The sequence below is a fragment of the Callithrix jacchus genome, chromosome 1 (genome assembly GCF_049354715.1).
Source record: "Callithrix jacchus isolate 240 chromosome 1, calJac240_pri, whole genome shotgun sequence".
NCBI classification, from domain to species: Eukaryota; Metazoa; Chordata; class Mammalia; order Primates; family Cebidae; genus Callithrix; species Callithrix jacchus.
Window position 1 is genome coordinate 38,130,999 of NC_133502.1, and position 20,309 is coordinate 38,151,307.

The 20,309-nt window shown below is 35.4% G+C and overlaps 1 protein-coding gene across 50 annotated transcripts in view; it reads left to right on the plus strand.

The window, feature by feature from the left end:
• Positions 1 to 20,309, plus strand: part of MYCBP2 (MYC binding protein 2) — a 286,856-nt gene that overhangs the window by 153,965 nt on the left and 112,582 nt on the right. For all 50 annotated transcript variants that reach the window (XM_054252281.2, XM_054252282.2, XM_054252292.2 and 47 more), the window contains 10 exons: positions 1,864 to 2,070; positions 3,162 to 3,293; positions 5,222 to 5,400; positions 8,117 to 8,259; positions 9,737 to 9,837; positions 10,481 to 10,699; positions 12,515 to 12,740; positions 13,793 to 13,911; positions 14,647 to 14,734; positions 17,288 to 17,337. In XM_054252281.2, the coding sequence (XP_054108256.1) occupies positions 1,864 to 2,070; positions 3,162 to 3,293; positions 5,222 to 5,400; positions 8,117 to 8,259; positions 9,737 to 9,837; positions 10,481 to 10,699; positions 12,515 to 12,740; positions 13,793 to 13,911; positions 14,647 to 14,734; positions 17,288 to 17,337 (1,464 nt within the window). The remainder of the gene's footprint in view (positions 1 to 1,863; positions 2,071 to 3,161; positions 3,294 to 5,221; positions 5,401 to 8,116; positions 8,260 to 9,736; positions 9,838 to 10,480; positions 10,700 to 12,514; positions 12,741 to 13,792; positions 13,912 to 14,646; positions 14,735 to 17,287; positions 17,338 to 20,309) is intronic.

The following is a 20,309-nucleotide window of genomic DNA, read 5'->3' on the forward strand; positions in this document are numbered from 1 at the left end:
CCCCGTTGCACAAGCCCACTGCCATGCCCTGGGAAAAGCAAAGATAGTCCTCACTGCTGGGAGATGAGTAACCTTGCTAAAGTCAAGCACTACTCGTAGTGCACACATGGTGTGGAAAAGGCAACGAGGTTCAGACTTCAGCTCTGCCCACTCAACTGACCATAGATAAAAACATTGAAAATCAGAATAATAATTTTTATCTCACCTCTACCTCAGGGTTTTTTGAAATTGTAGTAAAATATGCATAATATAAAACTTGCCATTCTAATCATTTTTATGTTCGGTTCAATGGCATTAAATCCATCCACTTTGTTAGACTTAGTTATACAGCCATTATCACAAAGTTTTCAAAGTATCAAATATTATTATGTTTGAGAAAATCACAAAATGCCTTTACATTTTATGAAATAACATTATTTTATTCCATTTCACTGTCTTACTCTTTTTTATAATTTAACTGAATATTTTGACTGAATTTGGGGAATGTTTCTGTTTTCTCCCAAAAAAAAAAAACCAGTAGATTGGTTTGGAAAATCATATCCTAATGTGAAGTATCTTACATCATTCAAATGAATGTTTAATAACCAGCATATATTCAGTGGCCCTAGCTCTCAAGTTCTTGTCAAGGAACTTCTTTTCTCTGTTTTACTTTTATAACACCTAATCTTTGCTTTTTCTTTTAAATTTATTTTAGCACCTATTCTGAATTAACCTATCCAAGGTATACTTGTTATTGACTCATCGTGACAGTTCAGCATTTAGAATTTTTGGTTCATTGCATACAACTGAGCTAATTTTAGTCGCTCATCCTGGGAAGCACTTTCTAAGTTTCTTGGTTAACTTTGAGTTTGGCCTCAGAGGCCATTGAAGCCCTTGTCAGAAATTTTTTAATTTTTAAAATTTATTCATTTAGTCTGTAATACTTTCCTTTGGTACAGTACTCTGCAGGATGCAGGAGAGTCCATAAGATATTGATCCTCTTCCAAAGTTTACTAAAGCGTTCTCCCCTTTGAACCTACCTTTCCAATGTAAAGGAATACTGAAAGTTACAGGGTGCCTTGTATACAACTTTGGAGTTCCCACAGGTCCTAGCTTAGAGATGAGTATTTCTTTCTCAGAGCAGTTTGCAATTTTTGTTAGAATCATCAACTTCCATTTTTTAATCTCTATTTAGTCTCTGAAAATTCTGCAGCTAACTTAGATTAGATGTAGGCTTTGTAAGTAAAAAGAGCAGATTCAAACCAAAATAAGTTCTCTAATTCTCTCTAATGAAAGTCTGTAATTAGTATGGTGGTACATGTGTATGTATATGTATTCAAATACTGAAATGCTGTCATAAAAATACCACTGTATGTATTTGTAGTATTCAATCTTAGGGTGTAGACCATTTTCTTTCGGTGAAGGCCTACTTGGAAACTCACAGGTGAGAGGAGAGGAGATAGTCTGCTTGAAGAAGGGAACCATAAATTTACCTCTTCCTTGCACACCTATCTGCAGAATTTCTAGAGCTCTGTGTCTCATAGTTTGAAAACTATTGACGTATAGAATTTCGATGAAATTTTTAGCATCTCTTTTCAAAGTCTGATGATTTATTCATACATTATAAGACAAGCTTGTACTTCTAACATAAATTACATGGAAAGTATAGTTTCATATAGCTAAAGGAAGAAAATACTGTCAAGTGACATTGATTTGTGAATTTAGAATGATAAATCTGGTTTTATTATGAGTTAATCTCTCAGTAGAACATACCTTTAGGAATGTTTATACCCACATATTAAATAAAGGTTGTTTTATTAGACTTTTTAGAAACCTTCAGATGGTTTTGTTAATTACTGATGCAATTGCTTTTATTGTTCACAGGTTGATGGACTTAATTCTCTTCACTCTGTAAAAGCTAGCGCTAACCGATTTACAAAAACAAGTCAGGGCAGAAGTTGGAACACTGGGAACGGGTCCCCTGATGCAATCTGTTTTTCAGTAGACAAACCTGGAGTAGTTGTGGTTGGTTTCTCTGTCTATGGAGGAGGTGGAATTCATGAATATGAATTAGAAGTGTTGGTTGATGATGTAAGTATTACTCTTTTAGCATCTATCCTGATTAGTGAGTTGTGAATCAGGATTTACCATTGTCATAGTATGTTGGGTCCATACCTTCAAGGGTTTAGCAGATCAATCACAGATGAATGACATTAAAGAAATTGAAAAAGGCTGGCCACAGTGGCTCACACCTGTAATCTTAGCACTTTGAGAGGCTGAGGCAGGTGGATGACTTGAGCAGAGGAGTTTGAGACCCACCTAGGCAACACGGCAAAACCCCATCTCTACAAAAAATACAAACTAGCAGAGTGTGTTGGCTCACACCTGTAATCCCAGCTACTCTGGAGGCTGAGGTGGGAGGATCACTTGAGCCCAGGAGTTCTAGGCTATAGTGAGCCATAATTACACCACTGCATTCAAGCCTGGATAGCAGAGTGAGACCCTGTCTCAAAAAAAGAAAGAAAGAAAAGAAATTGAAAGAGAATGATTTTATGTGATTGCTTGTGTTCCATCTCTCCATCTTGGATCACTACTGCTTCATATTGTTTGTACTTTTGGAAAGATTTAAAGTGTAATTAAAGACTGAAAAGTATTTAATTCCTAAACTACTGACAAGTCTTGAGTAGTTTTTTTTTTAATATTGTTATTTTTCAAGAAACACAATGTTCAGTTGGACTTTGTCATAGAGTACTAATGAGTGATCCTTAGTAAAGACAATATTTATTGTTCTCTAAACTTAAAGCACCTGAGTTTTACTAAAATGGGACAGAAAGGGGTAACATGTAAATCATTCTCTAATAGCAAGTATCTCTATCTCTAACTTGATTCATTTGAACAGTTAATTTGAATTTATTTCCCACTTCATTAGGCTTTATAAATGTGAAGAAGTAGAAATAGTTTAAGACAACAGATGAGAAAAGCTTATTTATGTTGTAGTCTTCTCAAGAAATCACATAAAAATGTATACAGTACTCCAACTTCTTCTTTAGTATGTATGGGGAAATACTAATGGCTAATTTTGTATGCAAGAAAATAAACTTTAAAAATAATAATTATAAATCAAAATTATTCATACAATACAATTAAGAGTCTGGTGGAATATTTTTGTTTCTCTTTTTTAGAGTGAACATGCAGGAGATTCAACTCATTCCCACAGATGGACATCTCTGGAATTAGTTAAAGGAACTTACACAACAGATGACTCACCCAGTGATATAGCTGAAATCAGACTTGACAAAGTGGTTCCTTTAAAGGTAGTTTCAACTGTATGTTTCTATTGTAAATGAGAGGTATTAATAGATAGTTAAAATAGTGAAGAGTATCCATGAATTTGGTTTGTTAGATATAGCTATTTATAAGTTATCTTTTATATGGTACTTCAGATATTTATGGATTACCTACTATGTACCTGATGTTGTACCACATTATATTATATTTTTGCATAATGTTTCTTAAAGTCTGGAACAGTAGGAAATTTTGCAGTCAAACAGACTTAGCTTTGGATACCTGCTCTTCTACAAGCTAGCTTTAACACACTGGCAGGTCATCATTTAACCACTTTAAGACTTATCCGTATGTTGGGAAGAATAGTACCTGCATTGTAGAATTGTTGAGATTAAATTAAATAATGGAAATAAAACACCTGCCTCAATGTCTAGCACATTGTGGAAGATATTAGCCTCTGTCTTCTCTTATTGTGTCATAACTCATTTAAAAAACAAATGTTCTTAAAAAGTATTAACTGTTAAAATTATTACTTTATATGACTTAATTTTCTTTTCTTTTTTTTTGAGACAGAATCTCACTATGTCACCCAGGCTGGATTACAGTGGCATGATCTTGGCTTACTGCAACCTCTGCCTCCCAGGTTCAAGTGATTTTCCTGCCTCAGCCTCCTGAGTAGCTGGGATTACAGCCATATGCCACCATGCCCGGCTAATTTTGTATTTTTAGTAGAGACAGAGTTTCACTGTGTTGACCAGGCTGGTCTCAAACTCCTGCCCTCAAGTTATCTACCCACCTCAGCCTCCCAAAGTTCTGGGATTACAGGCATGAGCTATCATGCCCAGCCTGTTTTCTAACAACTGCAAAATAGAGAAGTTTTACCACATCAAAGTAATTATTAAAGTAACATTAAAGTATTTCTGAATTCAACTGAAATAAATTTCATTATAGAGCAAAATTTTGGATAAGGTCAGTTCACAAGAGATTTCATCAAGAAGAATTTAGATACTTAAAATCAAAAAGTTTTATTGTGAAGTTTATATCATGGGTCATAAAGTATTAGTATCTATAGCCACATTTTCAAAGGAGAGTGCATTATATTTTGGACAACCTTTTTCTTATGGATTTTTTTTCTCATGTCTGTTTGCCTATGTATTTCTGTCTCTAAGTTCTTTTTAAAAATATAATAGACTCACCATTACTTTTTTCACACATCTAAAATTAGTTTAAAAGTTAAACTAATCAAGGAAAAGTATCAGCTTATGAAATTAAAATCACTTACTTCAGGGCACAGTAGCTCACATCTGTAATCCCAGCACTTTTGAGACACTAGGGAGGGAGGATCACTTGAGCTGGGGAGTTTAAACCAGCCTGGGCAATGTAGTCAGACTTATCTTTACAGAAAGTTCTTAAAAAATCAGCTGAGTGATGGAATGCTCCAGTGGGAGGATCGCATGAGCCCAGGAGGAGGAGGCCACAGTGAGCCAATATTGCACCACTGTACTCCAGCTGGAGTGACAGAGCAAGATCCTATCTCAGGAAAAAAACAGTTATTATGGCTAATATTCTAGCAGTAAAATTAAGAGCAGGCGCTAGGCAGATTGCTTGTGTTCAGACCTAGTTCCGTCACTTAGAAGCTTTGTGGCTTTGAATAAGTTACTTAACCTCTCTGAACCTCAGATTTCTCATCTATAAAATAGGGATAGTAATGATACTTACCTCATGAGGTCATTTTAAGGATTAATTAAATTCCTTAAAATACTGAGGACATTTGCTTTTATGCAATAGGCATTTAGTAAATGTTAGCTCTCATCATATTTGAGTTACTAAAAACTTATCATCTGCAAATATGACAAAGAATTTCAAATATTTGCCTGTTTTGCTGCTAGAGTTCTTTTTGTTTATCCTCTACACACTGTGAATAAATATAAACATGTTTTACGTCTTTATAATGAAGGAAAATGTTAAATATGCTGTGCGCTTGAGGAACTATGGAAGCCGTACAGCCAACGGAGATGGGGGAATGACCACCGTTCAGTGCCCTGATGGTGTGACGTTCACATTCAGCACATGCAGCTTGAGCAGTAACGGCACAAACCAAACCAGAGGACAGATCCCACAGATACTCTACTATAGGTAGGTGATTATGTAGAGTTAAGGGAAGTACTTTACAGTGGTAGAACATACACAGTCTACTATCAGGTAATATTGCTAACTGGATAATTATAATTAAATTATACAGTGTGTCTTCTTAGCACTTACTCGTACAAATTCATATAAAGAAATCTCATTTTAATATATAATTTTGATGTTTGCTACAAAAGTGAATGTTTTAAAATGCTTTTTGCTGTTATGTCTTTAATATCGAAATTTTGGTGCACTAAGCATAATGCACTATTGCTGTCACTCTATAAATTCTGGTCTGCAATTTCAAATTTAAATGGTATCCATTTCTTTTTATAAAATACCTTAAACTAGTGATCGGTCAGATGGACTTTGCTCAGTGGTGCTGCCTTGATCCTGTTATCCAGCCACAGAATATTTTGATGTCTGTGAATCTTGGACCTGCACTATCTATGTAGCCCCTGGGGCCCTTGAATATGTAATAGTGTGTTTCTTACATTTTTAATAAAAGCATTCCTTACGTAAACCATGAAAATAAAAGAATGATAACAACCCTTAGATTAAAAAAAAAAACCTTTTAAATACACATTTCTCATTGTGTCTGAACTTTTCTTGTACCAGCACAGCTGGCATCTTAGGTAGTCATGAGTACCGTTTACCACACTTGTCCTCAGCCTGACTCAACATTAAATCACTGAACTTGCCTTTCACTTTCAGAGGCTTGCTGCTTCCTCTGTTTCCTTCAGAAAGAGTCTAGGGATGGTGCCTAGTATAAAATAATTTCCATAGATATAGATTTTCTGCTTCTTCTTTCCTTGAGAAATAGAACAGAAATAACAGGCAGTAAATAGCTACGTAGTTCAGTGTTGCTGAAATACAAAAGCTGTCTAGTCTTTTGTCCCAGCCAAGAAAAACTTCGTTACATAAGCACTACAATAAATAGTATGTTACTGTCTTTCTCAAACTATAGATTAACAGCTCTATTATGCACCAGAGTTACCTATTTCAGAAAGCTGGAGAACCACTAACAGCATCTGCCATCCAAATTTTACATCTTATACAAAGAACAGTTTTTTGAATATTTTCATGATTTCTACTAAGCTTTAAATACCCTTAGCTTTAATTTTTTTTTAATTGAAAAATATTAAACTCCTTTAGTTTTCAGTACCATACTACTCTGGTAGCTCCCAAGTTTATATCCCTGTCCTTCATGACCTCTGAGCTCTGGACTCCAAGTCTCTCTGACATCTTCATTTGGATGACACTAATGGAGATGATGTTAGTTACTTTGTGCCAGGCCATGCTTTGAGTGTGTTACCTGTGTTACCTCAGCTTGTCCTCACAATAACCCCAGGAGTTGTAGGTACTTTTCTGTAGGTACAATTTCACAAATGATGGAACTGAGACACTGAGTTGTCCAGAGTCACACCTCTGGTAAATTATACTACTGTGACTTGTAGGCAGGAAGTCAGATTTCAGGTGATACACTCTTAACCAGTATGCTGCACATTCTCTTTAAGGATGTTCTCTATAGCTGGCTAGTAGACATCTGAGGCTTAGAGTGGCCAGAATATTCATCTCCCTTCCATGGTTACAGCCAGACACCTTGGGGTCATTCTTGACTTCTCTTTCCCTCATACTTTACACCTAGTTCATTAATCCTGTCAGCTGTACTTTTAAAATGTCCTAAATCTGACCTTTTCTCCTACCTCCATATTTAATAGTTTACACCAAGCCACTGCAACCTCTACCTGCTGACTGTAATAAGCCTCTAAACTTGTCTCCCTCCTTTCACTGTTGGACTTCTGCAGTCAGTTCTCCACAGCACAGCCAGAGTGATCTGATAAAAACGTCTATCATACCCAGTTCCACTCTTGCTCCAAACCCAGTAGTCTCCCATTCCCATATCAGTATAAAATGTACAGTCATTATGTGGCCCACAAACCTCACACAATTTGCCTCTCCTCAGAGGCAGCACAGTTATCATTATGTTTCCCTTCCCACTCATCACCCTTCATTCTTTCTCCTTTCCTTCCAGCCATACATGTCTTCATTCTGTTCCTTGAATTCACCAATGTGTTCCTTTTGCCCTGACAGTTTTCACTCAGCTCTTCGCATGGACCTTTTTTTTTTTTTTTAAATAATCCAAGTCAGCCAGGTACAGTAGCTCATGCCTATAATCCCAGCACTTTGGGAGGCTGAGGTGGGCAGATCACAAGATCAGGAGTTAGACTAGTAGAGACCCCGTCTCTACTAAAAATGGAAAAATTACCCAGGTGTGGTGGCACGTGCCTGTAATCCCAGCTACTTGGAAGGCTGAGGCAGGAGAATCGCTTGAACCAGGAGGGTGGATGTTGCAGTAAGCTGAGATCGTGCACTTCATTCCAGCCTGGGCAACAGAGCAAGACTCCATCTCAAAATAAATAAATAAACAAATAAACAAACAAATAAATAAATAAAATAATTCAGGTCTTTGTTAAATATTAGTTCCTTGGAGAACTGATTTTATTTAAAGTAACACCCTTCACTTTATGCCATATGCTGCTTTATTTTCCTTCAAAGCCTTTATCATTCCCTATAATTATATAGTTGCGTGTTTACTTTTTAAACTTTAACTTCTAAAAAAACTGTAAATTAAATGAGGATCTCTGATCTGGATACGATTCCTAGCATTGGATCATGTTTTACTTATCATTGTAAAATACTGTCACGTTTGGTCATGCTACAGGAGTGAATTTGATGGAGATTTACAATCCCAACTTCTGAGTAAAGCCAATGAAGAAGATAAAAACTGTAGCAGAGCGCTGTCGGTGGTAAGCACTGTGGTTCGGGCCTCAAAGGACCTCCTGCACAGAGCTCTTGCTGTGGATGGTAAGACTTTTTTTCTCAATCGTCATATTTTAGATTCTTTGTTTTCTAAATTTTTGCATAAAATTATTGAAGAGGAACCTTCTGTTATACAATCTTAATAGAATCTAAGCAGTTTCTTTATTACAGATCTCCGCATGCGTTAATTTTAGATAAGTCATGCTCTCCATACTCTAATGAAGAATTATTTAGAATGTTCAGAAGGAGTTACCTTATATTCTTATTTTCTCAGTTAACTTACTGAAAGAAAAATTGTGTTTTGATTAAACTGGGTCTTTTGTGTATTATTCTTTCAGCAGTCAAAAACCTGTTTCTTCCTTTCTGTTCTGGTCCCAGTAACGTGTCGCTGTCCACCCAAAACTCTGGGTAACCCCAACCGTCTCCTCAGAGGCAGTTGTCTAAATTGAGCTCTATGAGTTTTTCCACTGGAAACTCTCTAGTTTGTATTCTCCTCTCTTTCAGTTCTTCCACTGTGGCGTTTAGGCTGACGTGGTGCAAGTACATGTCGTTTTTTTAAATATAGGGATAATATTCCAGTAATCTCACTGCTACCCTTCCCCCATTCCCCATCTAGTTTAGTTATTCTTCACACTGGCAGCAGAGTTAGCATTATAAAAATATTGTTATCTCCACCTCCTTACTGTATAACGTTAATTCCTAGAGCTAGTTTAGAACCACCTGGAAAGTTGCTAAAAATAAAGAATACTGGGCCTATCCCCAGGGGCTGGAGCCAGGCTAAGAAACTATTTTTTAAATAAGTATGCAGCCTGTTTTATTGCAACAGCAGACCTAGGAATCAGGATTTCGGAGAATAATTGGCCTATAAAATAAAGTTCTTCACAGTCTAGACTCAGCTTATCGTTCCAGCACCATGTTTATGAGTAACTGACTAAAATGTTAATCAGCAAAGTGCTTTTCTTGGAGAAAGAGAAAGCGATACAGCTTACTAACAGTGAACACTTTTGGATTGCTGAATATGTGCAAGTGTTGTCCTGAGTGTTTTACTTATATTACCTCATTCGATCTTCACAACATCCAAATGAGGGGCATACTGTTGTTATCCTAAGTTACAGATTAAGTAATTTGCCTAATGTCACTAATACAGCCATGTTTGGTGTCAGAATAGTAATTTAAAATAATGGCTCCATTACCCTCAGTTCTGATTGCAGCTCTGTCATTTTTCAGGTACATGTACTTATGTATTAAGTATTTTGCGTAAGATACTTAAACACTGTGTGCCTTGGTTTTCCTTTATAAAAATTGGAGGTAATAAAAGTATCCTATTGTGAGGATTAGTTGAGATAAGGTATGTATTCTAAAAAGCCTTTAGAATGGTACCAGGCCCTTGACAAGCACCCAATTAGTGTCAGCTACAGTTTTGCTCAAAAGAACAGAATAATATGGATTTAGTATAGCATGTATACAGTACAATGAAATTACTTTATAACTATAGTTTTAATACCTTTTATGCCTTTTTTAGCTGATGACATTCCAGAACTACTTAGTTCTTCCAGCCTGTTTTCCATGCTGCTTCCTCTTATTATAGCATACATAGGACCAGTAGCTGCTGCTATTCCCAAGGTATGTAATTTAGTTCTATAAACTTTGAATGGTTTTTTTCCTTAATACTTAAAAAAAAAAAAAGACTTTGTGTCTTGTCTCTACAAAAACTTGCATCTTTGAGCACCTGGGTTATAGGTAACAAGCAGAAATAGATATGCTAATTCTTAAACTTTTCTGTTCTTAGTATTGTTTACTGGATTGCTATGCTTATTTATTGGCTTTATATTTTAGAAATTTTAGAAATATTCTATGTAAGGAAAGTTTATATTAACTGAGATTTTTCAGATTTTTGACGTTGATGCCCAATGGTCTTCATTAATAACCGTAGCAGTGTTAAAGGATAAGAGTGTTTTAAAACTGATGTATTTAAGAGATGGAAGAAACAATAAACTGTTGATTCTTTGGCATAATTAAGTAAAATCTGATTTACTTCAGATCACGAGAAAACAAAAGTACTTTAAAATATAGATTTAGACTGTCATGTAACATCTAAATCTTTTTTAATCAATTGAACAGAGTTCTCTTTGAACAAAAACTTAACTAGTAGAAAATCTAGATGGAAATTGTTATGAGTTACGGTAACTAACAATTATTACAATTTATAATTTTAGGACCACTTTCACATGTATCTCATTTAACCATATTTTTATATGTGTACTAGGTGGCTGTAGAAGTCTTTGGCCTTGTGCAACAATTGCTTCCATCAGTTGCCATTTTGAATCAGAAGTATGCACCCCCTGCCTTCAACCCTAATCAGTCAACAGATAGCACCACAGGAAACCAGCCTGAACAGGGTCTCTCTGCTTGTACAACCTCCAGTCACTATGCTGTCATAGAGAGTGAGCACCCATATAAACCTGCCTGTGTGATGCACTACAAGGTAGGGGCCAGTTAGTGATTCAAATGTAAAACTTGGCTTGAGGTTCTCTGATGATATCTTAAAGAATGCCTTGCCTGTATTTATGAGTGTAGCTTCTTTTATAACATTTAAATATAGAGAATCAGCAGGTGGTTAGGCACTGTTGGATATACAAAATAATTTAAGACAGAATTTTTATCTCAAAGGTTTAAAATGTTATTGGTTTATGAGAGTTGTTCTTAAATCTTCCTACAAGTATAGCATGGTATATAATGCTAAACTTCAGGCTGTGATTTGTAATAGTAGTAGATATAAGCATTAACAATTTTAAACTTTATTTTCTGAACTGACATTGTTGGTACTACAGCCTGAGCTCTGAAAATTTACAATGCCAGTGTGTAGATTTAAAGTAGTCTATATGAAATGTTAAAAAAAATTATGTATCAAACATATATAATTTAATGTTATTAGAGAATATTCAAAATCCATAGTCTGTTTTTTACATTGTATCATGCAAATTAAGGAGAAGGATAAATTTATATTTTGTGTGCTTGCAAAATATTGCACTTTTCATCGTAGAAACTATTAAGCATATAAAAGTAAACAAGCTAGTACAATGCACTTGTGTATCCATCATCCCAGATTCAGCAGTTTCGACTCTTTGACCTGTCTCATTTATTTTCAATCTACTTCCTTACTTCCTATATTGTTTTAAAGCACATTTATGATATTTATTGATTTGATGTCTCCAAAATATAAGGACCCTTTAAAATAACCATAGTATTATCACACTGAAAAAAACAATGTCTTCAAACATCATGTAAATTTTTAAGAGTTTGAGTTAGAATCCATATATGATCCACACACTGTGATTAGTATTTCTCTTACATTCCTTTTAATCTTAAGTCCCTTTAAATCTCTAAGTCTCCCTCTGTCTCGCTTTTTTTTTTGTTGTTGTTGTTCCCTTGAGTTCTGTTTATTGAAGAAACTTGATCCTATGTATTTTTAGTTGGGAGCTTCTTCAGCTTACCTGCTGGGTCTTTCCGAGACACCCCTTGCAGTCATTCCTAGTTTCCTTGCTCTCTGGTATAAGTTGTTCCAGGCTCCTCTTATGTTTAATACCTCAGACTTGGAACTAACCATTTTTTCAAAGTGTTCTGATTTCTTTTATACATACACACATAAATGTATATATGATTATGTATGGATACATTTTCGTGTATATGTAGTATTTTAAAGATAAAATACCTTATGAGTTTATACTCTTGTTACGAATTCAAAATAAGGACCATAGACACACGTCAATCTCCTTTCTCTTACATCCAAGATTCTTATTATCAGTGTCACTGGAATATCAGAATTAGAAAATCATTAAATTATTTCATTTGCTCTCTCTCTGTGTGTGTGTGTGTGTGTGTGTGTGTGTTTGTGTTTTGTCTTGGAGGTATATTCCATCTAAGAGGTATGGTCAAATTACTGTGTTTAAAGTAAGTTGGAATGCTCCTTCTCTGCATAATTATGAGTTAACTGGATATATATTTAGAGGGTTACTTTAGATTTTAGGAGTTGTTTTCTAAATGTGGATTTTGTTTTATAATTCTTTAAATAATTACATAGTTTGAAGTCAAATTTGTGAAACAAATATAGTTTCTATCTCTGTCCTTTTCACTCTGTTCCTCTTTCTCTGTCATAGGTAACATTTTGTTCTATTTTAATTTTGTAGTTTATCCTGTTGTATCTTTTAATAAAGGCATAGACATACACAGACATACAGATGTAGATGTGTGTGCTTTGTGTATGCATCTCTATTCATGTCCTCTTGCCTGTTGACCTCAGGTGACATTCCCAGAATGTGTAAGGTGGATGACAATAGAATTCGACCCTCAGTGTGGCACTGCACAGTCAGAAGATGTCCTTCGTTTGTTGATTCCTGTCAGAACTGTTCAGAATTCAGGATATGGACCGAAATTGACATCTGTTCATGAAAATCTTAATTCATGGATAGAATTAAAGAAATTTTCAGGATCCTCTGGGTGGCCTACTATGGTTTTGGTGTTGCCAGGTAAATTTTTTTTTTAACTTCTGTTTTATGTGGTAAAGTGTGTACATTTATGTATATTTAGTAAGGGCGTATCATTGAAATTGTTTAAGTAATTTTTAGAAAAAGTTATTAAAGACCTACTATGTATCTGGATTGCATTTGAGAAATAAATAAGGTACCCTGAACAAGGGTCACAGCCTGATCCAAGTTTTGGAGAAGAGAATATTTTAAGGATTTTTGTGAAAAAATGATTAGCTTGACTGAAGCAGAGTATTAACATTGAGGAGTAGCTAGCTGTCTGTGTAGTTGGGACCAAACTGTAGAAAACAATGAATTAGATCTTTTATTTTCCCAGGAAGTGCTTAATTTTTAGCACTTAACTGAGGACTGAAGTCCTTTCTTATAAGAGAATTCGTGAACCACCTTCTGAGTTGTGCAAAAACTGTTTCAGTTGGCTTCAGGGTATGTGAGATCAGGAGAGATGAGCACACAAGCACAGTTGTTATTGCTGGTACTGTGCTTTTCTGTAAATGAAAATTATTTCAGTAAGTTTTTAAAACCATGTTTTTAAACTTATGGTCTGTCACGTTCTTAGCCAGTTAACCAGGACTACTCTGGTGATCCTTCAAACTAAGGCAGTTGAAATTCAGAAACCACTTCTTTCTACCCTGACCTGCCTGTTTGTTTGTTTGGGAAAAGAAAAGAAAAAGCTACACGCCAGGGTACAGAATTGCCCACTCTGAAAAATAAAAAGGCTAACTTCAGTAATTGACAAATAAATGAAAAAATGATTGCCCATGTAACTAAAGATATTTTATTAAGCAAGGGAGTTTGATTAAGAAGAAAAATAACAACTCATTTGTGATAGTCCTGTTGTTTCTATTGTTATTTTTGGTACAATTTCCTCTAATAAATATAGGAACTCTCCCTGCCAAAAGTCTGTTTAAGTTGCATAGTATATGATTGTGTTTCTACCTATCTTGTGATAAAAGAGAAAGTCCATTGGATAAGAGACAGGAAAATTTTTATAAAGTTGTTTCTGATTTTGAACTCAATTCTGGCATTTTTATTAGGAAATGAGGCCCTTTTTTCATTGGAAACTGCATCAGATTATGTGAAAGATGACAAAGCTTCTTTCTATGGTTTTAAGTGTTTTGCAATTGGATATGAATTTAGCCCTGGACCTGATGAGGTAAGAATGTATTATCTTTATATTCTTTTAAGGAAGATTATGTTTTAAGGGCCAGCGAGTTGTGCTTCTGACTTAAATTGTATTGTTGCCTATATTCAAAAAGTCAGGGCCAGGTGCAGTGGCTCACACATATATTTGCAGCACTTTGGGAGGCGAGAGAATCACTTGAAGCAAGTTTGAGACCAGCCTAGGCAATATATTGAAATCCTTTCTCTACAAAAAATGAAAAGTCAGAAGTTAATTTTAACCTAGGGGTGTATAATTCTAAATACTTTGTAATTTAATTATGTGCAGTGGTCTGTTTTGCTACTTTAATACATGAAGAGGATGGAGTTTATGCAACATGACCCAGCCTTTGAAGTATAGTTATACCTGCCCTGAACCTGCTCAGTTGGCTATACCTTTCTGAGTAAATAGTAGAACCTGTTTTCACAAAGGGACTATCATCTTGTCTAAATGTTTTAAATCATACAATAAATAAAACCAAGGACAAAGTTGACCAAAGTAATGAATGAACAGTTATTTGGACAATGAACCTGTAAACCTGAACCTTGTAACCAGCCTGAGATGCAACATTGAGTATTGAATCTCTTCTACTCATGATTTAACCATTAGCTCCATGTGCTTCCTTCTAATTTCAGAAGTAATGCTTGAACTCAAATCACATTTTGTTGATAAATTATGTTATCATTCAAACATTTTTAAAGCAGCAATTTTTTTTATGCAATTCCATAGGGAGTCATCCAGTTGGAAAAAGAATTAGCCAATCTTGGTGGGGTTTGTGCGGCAGCTCTGATGAAGAAGGACCTAGCACTTCCTATTGGTAAGTGTGCCAATTCTAGATATTTTTTGATAGTTTTTTTTTAAGAGTAGAATGTATTTATTATAAAGGGTGTGAAATAGATATACAAATTGAATTTTATAATCTCATATATTCATGAGCAATAACTGCTTAATGTACTGGTAATTTGAGTTTGTTTAGAGACTGAAGGGTATCCTCTGGTCCTCATTAATTTACACACTCACATGGGCACCCTTTTTATACATATACATGCTTTGAGCCAGGCAGTGAGCATAGTATTTGTATTCAGCCAAGCACTGAATTTCTAGTATTAAACCAAAAGCTCTAGATGTTTCTTAAATATCCTAGTGGAAATATCAAGTAGACAACTGGATATTCATTGTCTATAAGGACAGGTCGATAGAAATGTAATTGAATATGATTGTTATTTTAAGACATGGGACTGTATGAAAGATGAGCCAGAAAATGTAGATAAGAAAGAGAAGATAGCTTGGGATTAAAGCTGTGTCTTGCCTAAATTTCAAAGATGCACAGAACAGGAAGAGGAGGCTGCAAATGACACTGAAGGAACAGCCATGAAGTAGGAGAAAAACCAGGAGAAGGGATGTTCCTGGGATTTTTGCATGCTCTGGGAGTGAATTAAAACCTGTCATTGGATTTGAAGACTTATTGATTGGTTGCCTGTATATCTAATAGGAAATATCTTAGTAAAATGAGAGAACTAAGAGTGAAATAAGTCTTTCAGAGTAGAGAGAGGGAGAATGGAAAATAAGGAAAGGGAGTTCATTTGAATGTAGGTCGCTCTTTAGAAGAGTTTTTCATTGGAGCAGAACAGAGATGAGGCCATGGCAGAAATGGTGCTTTTTTATATGCAGCAAATTTGTAGGATATGTATCTATAATCAAGAGAGTAAAGTTGAAAATAAAAATGCTTGCTAATGCTATAATGTTTATACATGGTTTAAAGTTTTATTTTCACAGTATTTGGGACCAAAAGGTATTATTGTATTCAGCTAATTCTTACCTTCCCAAAAATCTGTCTTTACTCCTTCCTCTAAGACTATCCTTCCCACTCTATTATTTCTTCCTTCTCTTCCTCAGCCTTTCCTTCTTTCCTTATTGCCGTTTTTCTTCCTGGGGTCTTTTATTCTTCTCAGTTCCTTTTCTCCTACTTAATATTGGTATATGTGTGAGGATGTGAGACCTCATATTCTCTGCACATGAGGAAAATTGCTAACAACCTATTTTTGTCAATAGTTGTTAAATTTTACCTGTATATACTTTTTTTGACATAGAAAATTTGTATACATACTTACACAAATAAAAGGATATGTTGAAGGATGGATTAATATGGCAGTTCTTGTGATTGTAAAACCTAGAAACAACCAAAATGTCTTTCAGTTGGGAACTGGTTAAATAAGTAATGGCATAGCCATTCAATGGTAGTCTATACAGCTCTTAGAAAAAGTAGACCTATATGGCCTACCAGGGAAAGATGTCCAAATTATGTTAAGTGAGAAAAGTAAGTTGCAGAAGAGGGTGCCATTTTTGCACACATTATTCTGTATATTACGAAAAAGTATGTTGTGACTCATGCCTGTAATCCCGGCACTTTGGGAAGCCTAGATGGGTGGATCACGAGGCCAGGAGATCAAGACCATCCTGGCTAGCACAGTGAAACCCATCTCTACTAAAAATACAAAAAATTAGCCTGGCATGGTGGCAGGTGCTTGTAGTCCCAGCTACTTGGGAGGCTGAGGCAGGAGAATCACTTGAACCTGGGAGGTGGAGGTTGCGGTGAGCTGAGACTGTGCCACTGCAATCCAGCCTGGGTGACAGAGCGAGACTCAGTCTCAAAAGAAAAAAAAAAAAAGCATGTTTATGTGTAGCTGAAACATACATACATTTATGATTTTCATACAAAGTTTCTAGAACATAAGCTTTTGACGCTGGATAGTTTCAAGAGGCCATGGCACTGGTTAGAATGTAGAATGTTTTGTTCTACACTTCTGTACAATTTGAGTATTTCCCATAGAACAAGTATTACTTTATTAGTAACATTTAAAAGAAATATGAATAAATAAAATATGTTCTATATTAAGCAATAAAGGAGAAAATGGCTAAGGGATACAGTCACTGCCTTACATTTTCCTGGGAGTCCCTGTTGTTTACTAAAGTTATAGCTCTTCTGTAAGGCAAACCAAAATATAAAGGTTCAGATTTGAAATAATTTGTTCCCTGTTTTTTTAGACAAAACAAATACACTAAGTTCAGAAAGTATATATTTACATTAATAAATGTAGGATATATCTTTGGCAAATCACCCATGGATCCTACTTGAGTATTGCCTTGAGAATTGTAGCTTATATTCCCACTGGAAATATGTTATATATTAAAATGTATGCCACTGGGATTTATCCAGAATGACAAATCTTTTCAATCTGGAATAACAGAATTGTTTAAAAAAAAAAAAAGAAAAAAGGTGGTGGGGAGACGTAATGAATACAAAGGACTAGAAAATTAGACTAAACTAAATATTGACATATTATATTAAAACTTTTTATTTGCACGACAGGTAACGAATTAGAGGAAGATCTTGAAATTCTCGAGGAGGCTGCATTACAGGTATTGTCCCAAAATGTAATAAGGATAAACTTTGTATTCTAATTTAAAAAGTATTATCAGTCATATTAGCCTATTTTTTCTTGACCATTGGGATCATTCATTAAGTACTTCACTCTATTCATTGGTATTATAGAGATAAATAACTTATAATTGTTCCTTTTGGTGGGAGAGCCCCATGTGAGCCCCATGTATGCGGTGGATAATTAACTTTGGAGTTAGACGAAAATCGTTTGTGAGAAAGAACAAATCAAGTGCCAAGGGTACAGAGGATGGCTTGGAGAGCTGTGGCCATTTAAATTGCATCTTCAAAGAATTGGTTTTTTTCCAGCTAGAGAAAGGAGAAAGACATTTCACAAAGGATGTATGGTTATGTTATAGATTTTGATAGGAAGCAGCAAAAGGTGAGGTAGTTCAGTTGGTAAACAGTTGGTGAGGTGAGCTCAGTCTGTGACAAACCATTATATCATATTAAGTGGTTAGGGCCAGTTGCATGTAGACAATTGGGAGCCATTATTTGTTGTTTTTATTATTGTTTGCTTTATGTTTTTGCTTGTTTAGGCATTAACTAGCACATCTGGCACTGAATGGAAATACATGAGTACTATATTTCAGTGCGGTACCCCCTTTGGCTCTGTTTCGTCAACCTAATATTTCTCAAAATTGCTTAGAGACAATTAAATTGTTTTCTTACTTCGTTAGCCTGATTTTAGCTAGCCAGTAATCTCTAATAGGATGGAAATATCAGAATCTATAGGCAGCATTTTCCAAATTGTAATAATACTTACTTAGGTCAAACCAAAGATTCTGATGTACTGCTAAGTGAGAACCATTGCCAGCCACATACTGAGACCATCAGTGATGGGGAAAGTTTTGCGTCTAGCAGTGGTATGAAGACAGAAGAAAAGTTGAGAGTCACTCATCTGGGATCTGTGGTACTCAGACTGTAGGATTTGATAGATTTGTAAAATTTTCCAAAACTATTTTTCCCCGGAACTTACTAGGTGAAAACCCTCCTTGAAAATGTGCTACATATTATAAGCAGTATCTTTTAAAATAAAGGACATTTTAATAGCCAAAAATAGATAGATAGAGTCTTAGAAAGGAAGACTTTGTTATCCCTAGTTTTTCTGATTCTGCCATGGATCCCAGAACTTTGAGCCCACATTTGGAAAACACTGATTTAGATCATACTTATTTTCTGTACTAGCTATATGCAGTTAGTAGTAGTGATTTAAAGAATAGCTGAAGAGCATTTCATAGGTTTCAGCATCTTTAATATTATCTCTCTGTTTTCATAATTACACTTTGAAATCAATATTAGGTCTTGCATCTTACGATTATAATAACTGAAGTTCAAAGAAGTTACATAACTTATTGAAGACTTGGGTGGGAAACAAAGACTGGTGCCCAGACCTTGTAATTGCATTTTTAACACCTCATGACAACCCTATGAATTAAAAAGTTTTATCTCCATTTACAGATGAGGCGTAGAGCCTTTAGGCAGTTCACCCATGATCTCACAGCTAGTGAGCAACTGCATTGGGATATGGCCACTGGCAGTTTTGTGACAAAAAGTCCATGATTTTGAACACTGTGTTCTAAGCATACAGAGCTGTAATGTTGTCTTTAATGTTAAGAAACTTCTGAGTTTTAAAAAGCCACTGGCATCTTATGTGTATTCTTTTTTTAAAGTTAAATCTTTGTACCTTAAGATTCAAAAATAAACAATATGTGTCAGGCAACATTTTAGTTAAAGGAGAGCTATCAAAGAGCATTAGTCCATTTCCACACTACTATAAAGAACCACTTGAGGCTGGGTAATTAATAAAGAAAAGAGATTTAAATGACTGACAGTTGCTACATGGCCAGGGAGGCCTTACAATCATGGCAGAAGGCAAAAGGGAAGCAAGGCACATCTTACATGGCAGCAGGAGAGAGAGAAGGGGAAAGGGTTACACACTTATCAAACAACCAGATCTTGTAAGAACTCTATTAAAAGAACAGCAAGGGGGCAGTCCATCATCCACCCCCATGATTCAGTCACCTCCCACCAGGTCACTCACCTAACAACATGGAGATTATAATTCGAGTTGAGATTTGGGTGGAGACACAGAGCCAAACTATATCAGAGCTCATATATTGTTTATACTTCAGGGATTGTTATGCTATATAAAATGTCATCTAAGCCAGATATGGAGAGATCTTTATTGTGTTACTATTCAAGAAAAAAAAAAAAGATGTCCCAAATTGCCTGTCTTTTTGGCATGTAAGGTAGTTATTGTGGTAATCTAACATGTACTAAACACTGTTAGGCAATATATTGTGTATTTTATATATATTATTTAGCTTAAATTTTATAATAATTCTTTAAGAGATTATTTGACCACCAGTTTATACGTTTCACAGATTCTGGGATGGCAGCTTTTTAGCTTAAGACCACACAGCAAATAACTTGTCCAAAGACAGGATTTGAACTTAAGTCTGCTTGATTCCAAAGATGATGTTTCTTGCATCTGCATAATTTATAGAAGGCAGAAATTACTGTTATATAAATTTGATAGTACTAGAAATATAATTATTTTCTATGAGAAATGTTTTTGGAATTTATTTTATAGTCAGTAAAAAGTTTTTAGTTTCAGCATTTAAAGCAGGTCTTCCCAAAAACATAAGACTTGCTTGTTATATAGGTGAAACCTAAAATTTGTTTTATCTGCCCCTTTTTCTTAACTTAAATAAGGCTTAGACAGGCTAGTGAGGTTTGTGTGCCGCCACAATCAGGCTTCTACCCAGTTTTCACCCAAGTCAAGATCTTGATACTCTCCCACCCAAGAGAACAGACATAGCTTACCCATGATAGCTACCTATAAAGGGGACCTAAAAAGAGGAAAGCCAGGTATAGTGGCTCGGGTTTATAATCCCAGAACTTTAGTCCAAGGTGGGAGGATTGCTTGAGGCCAGGAGTTCAGAACCAG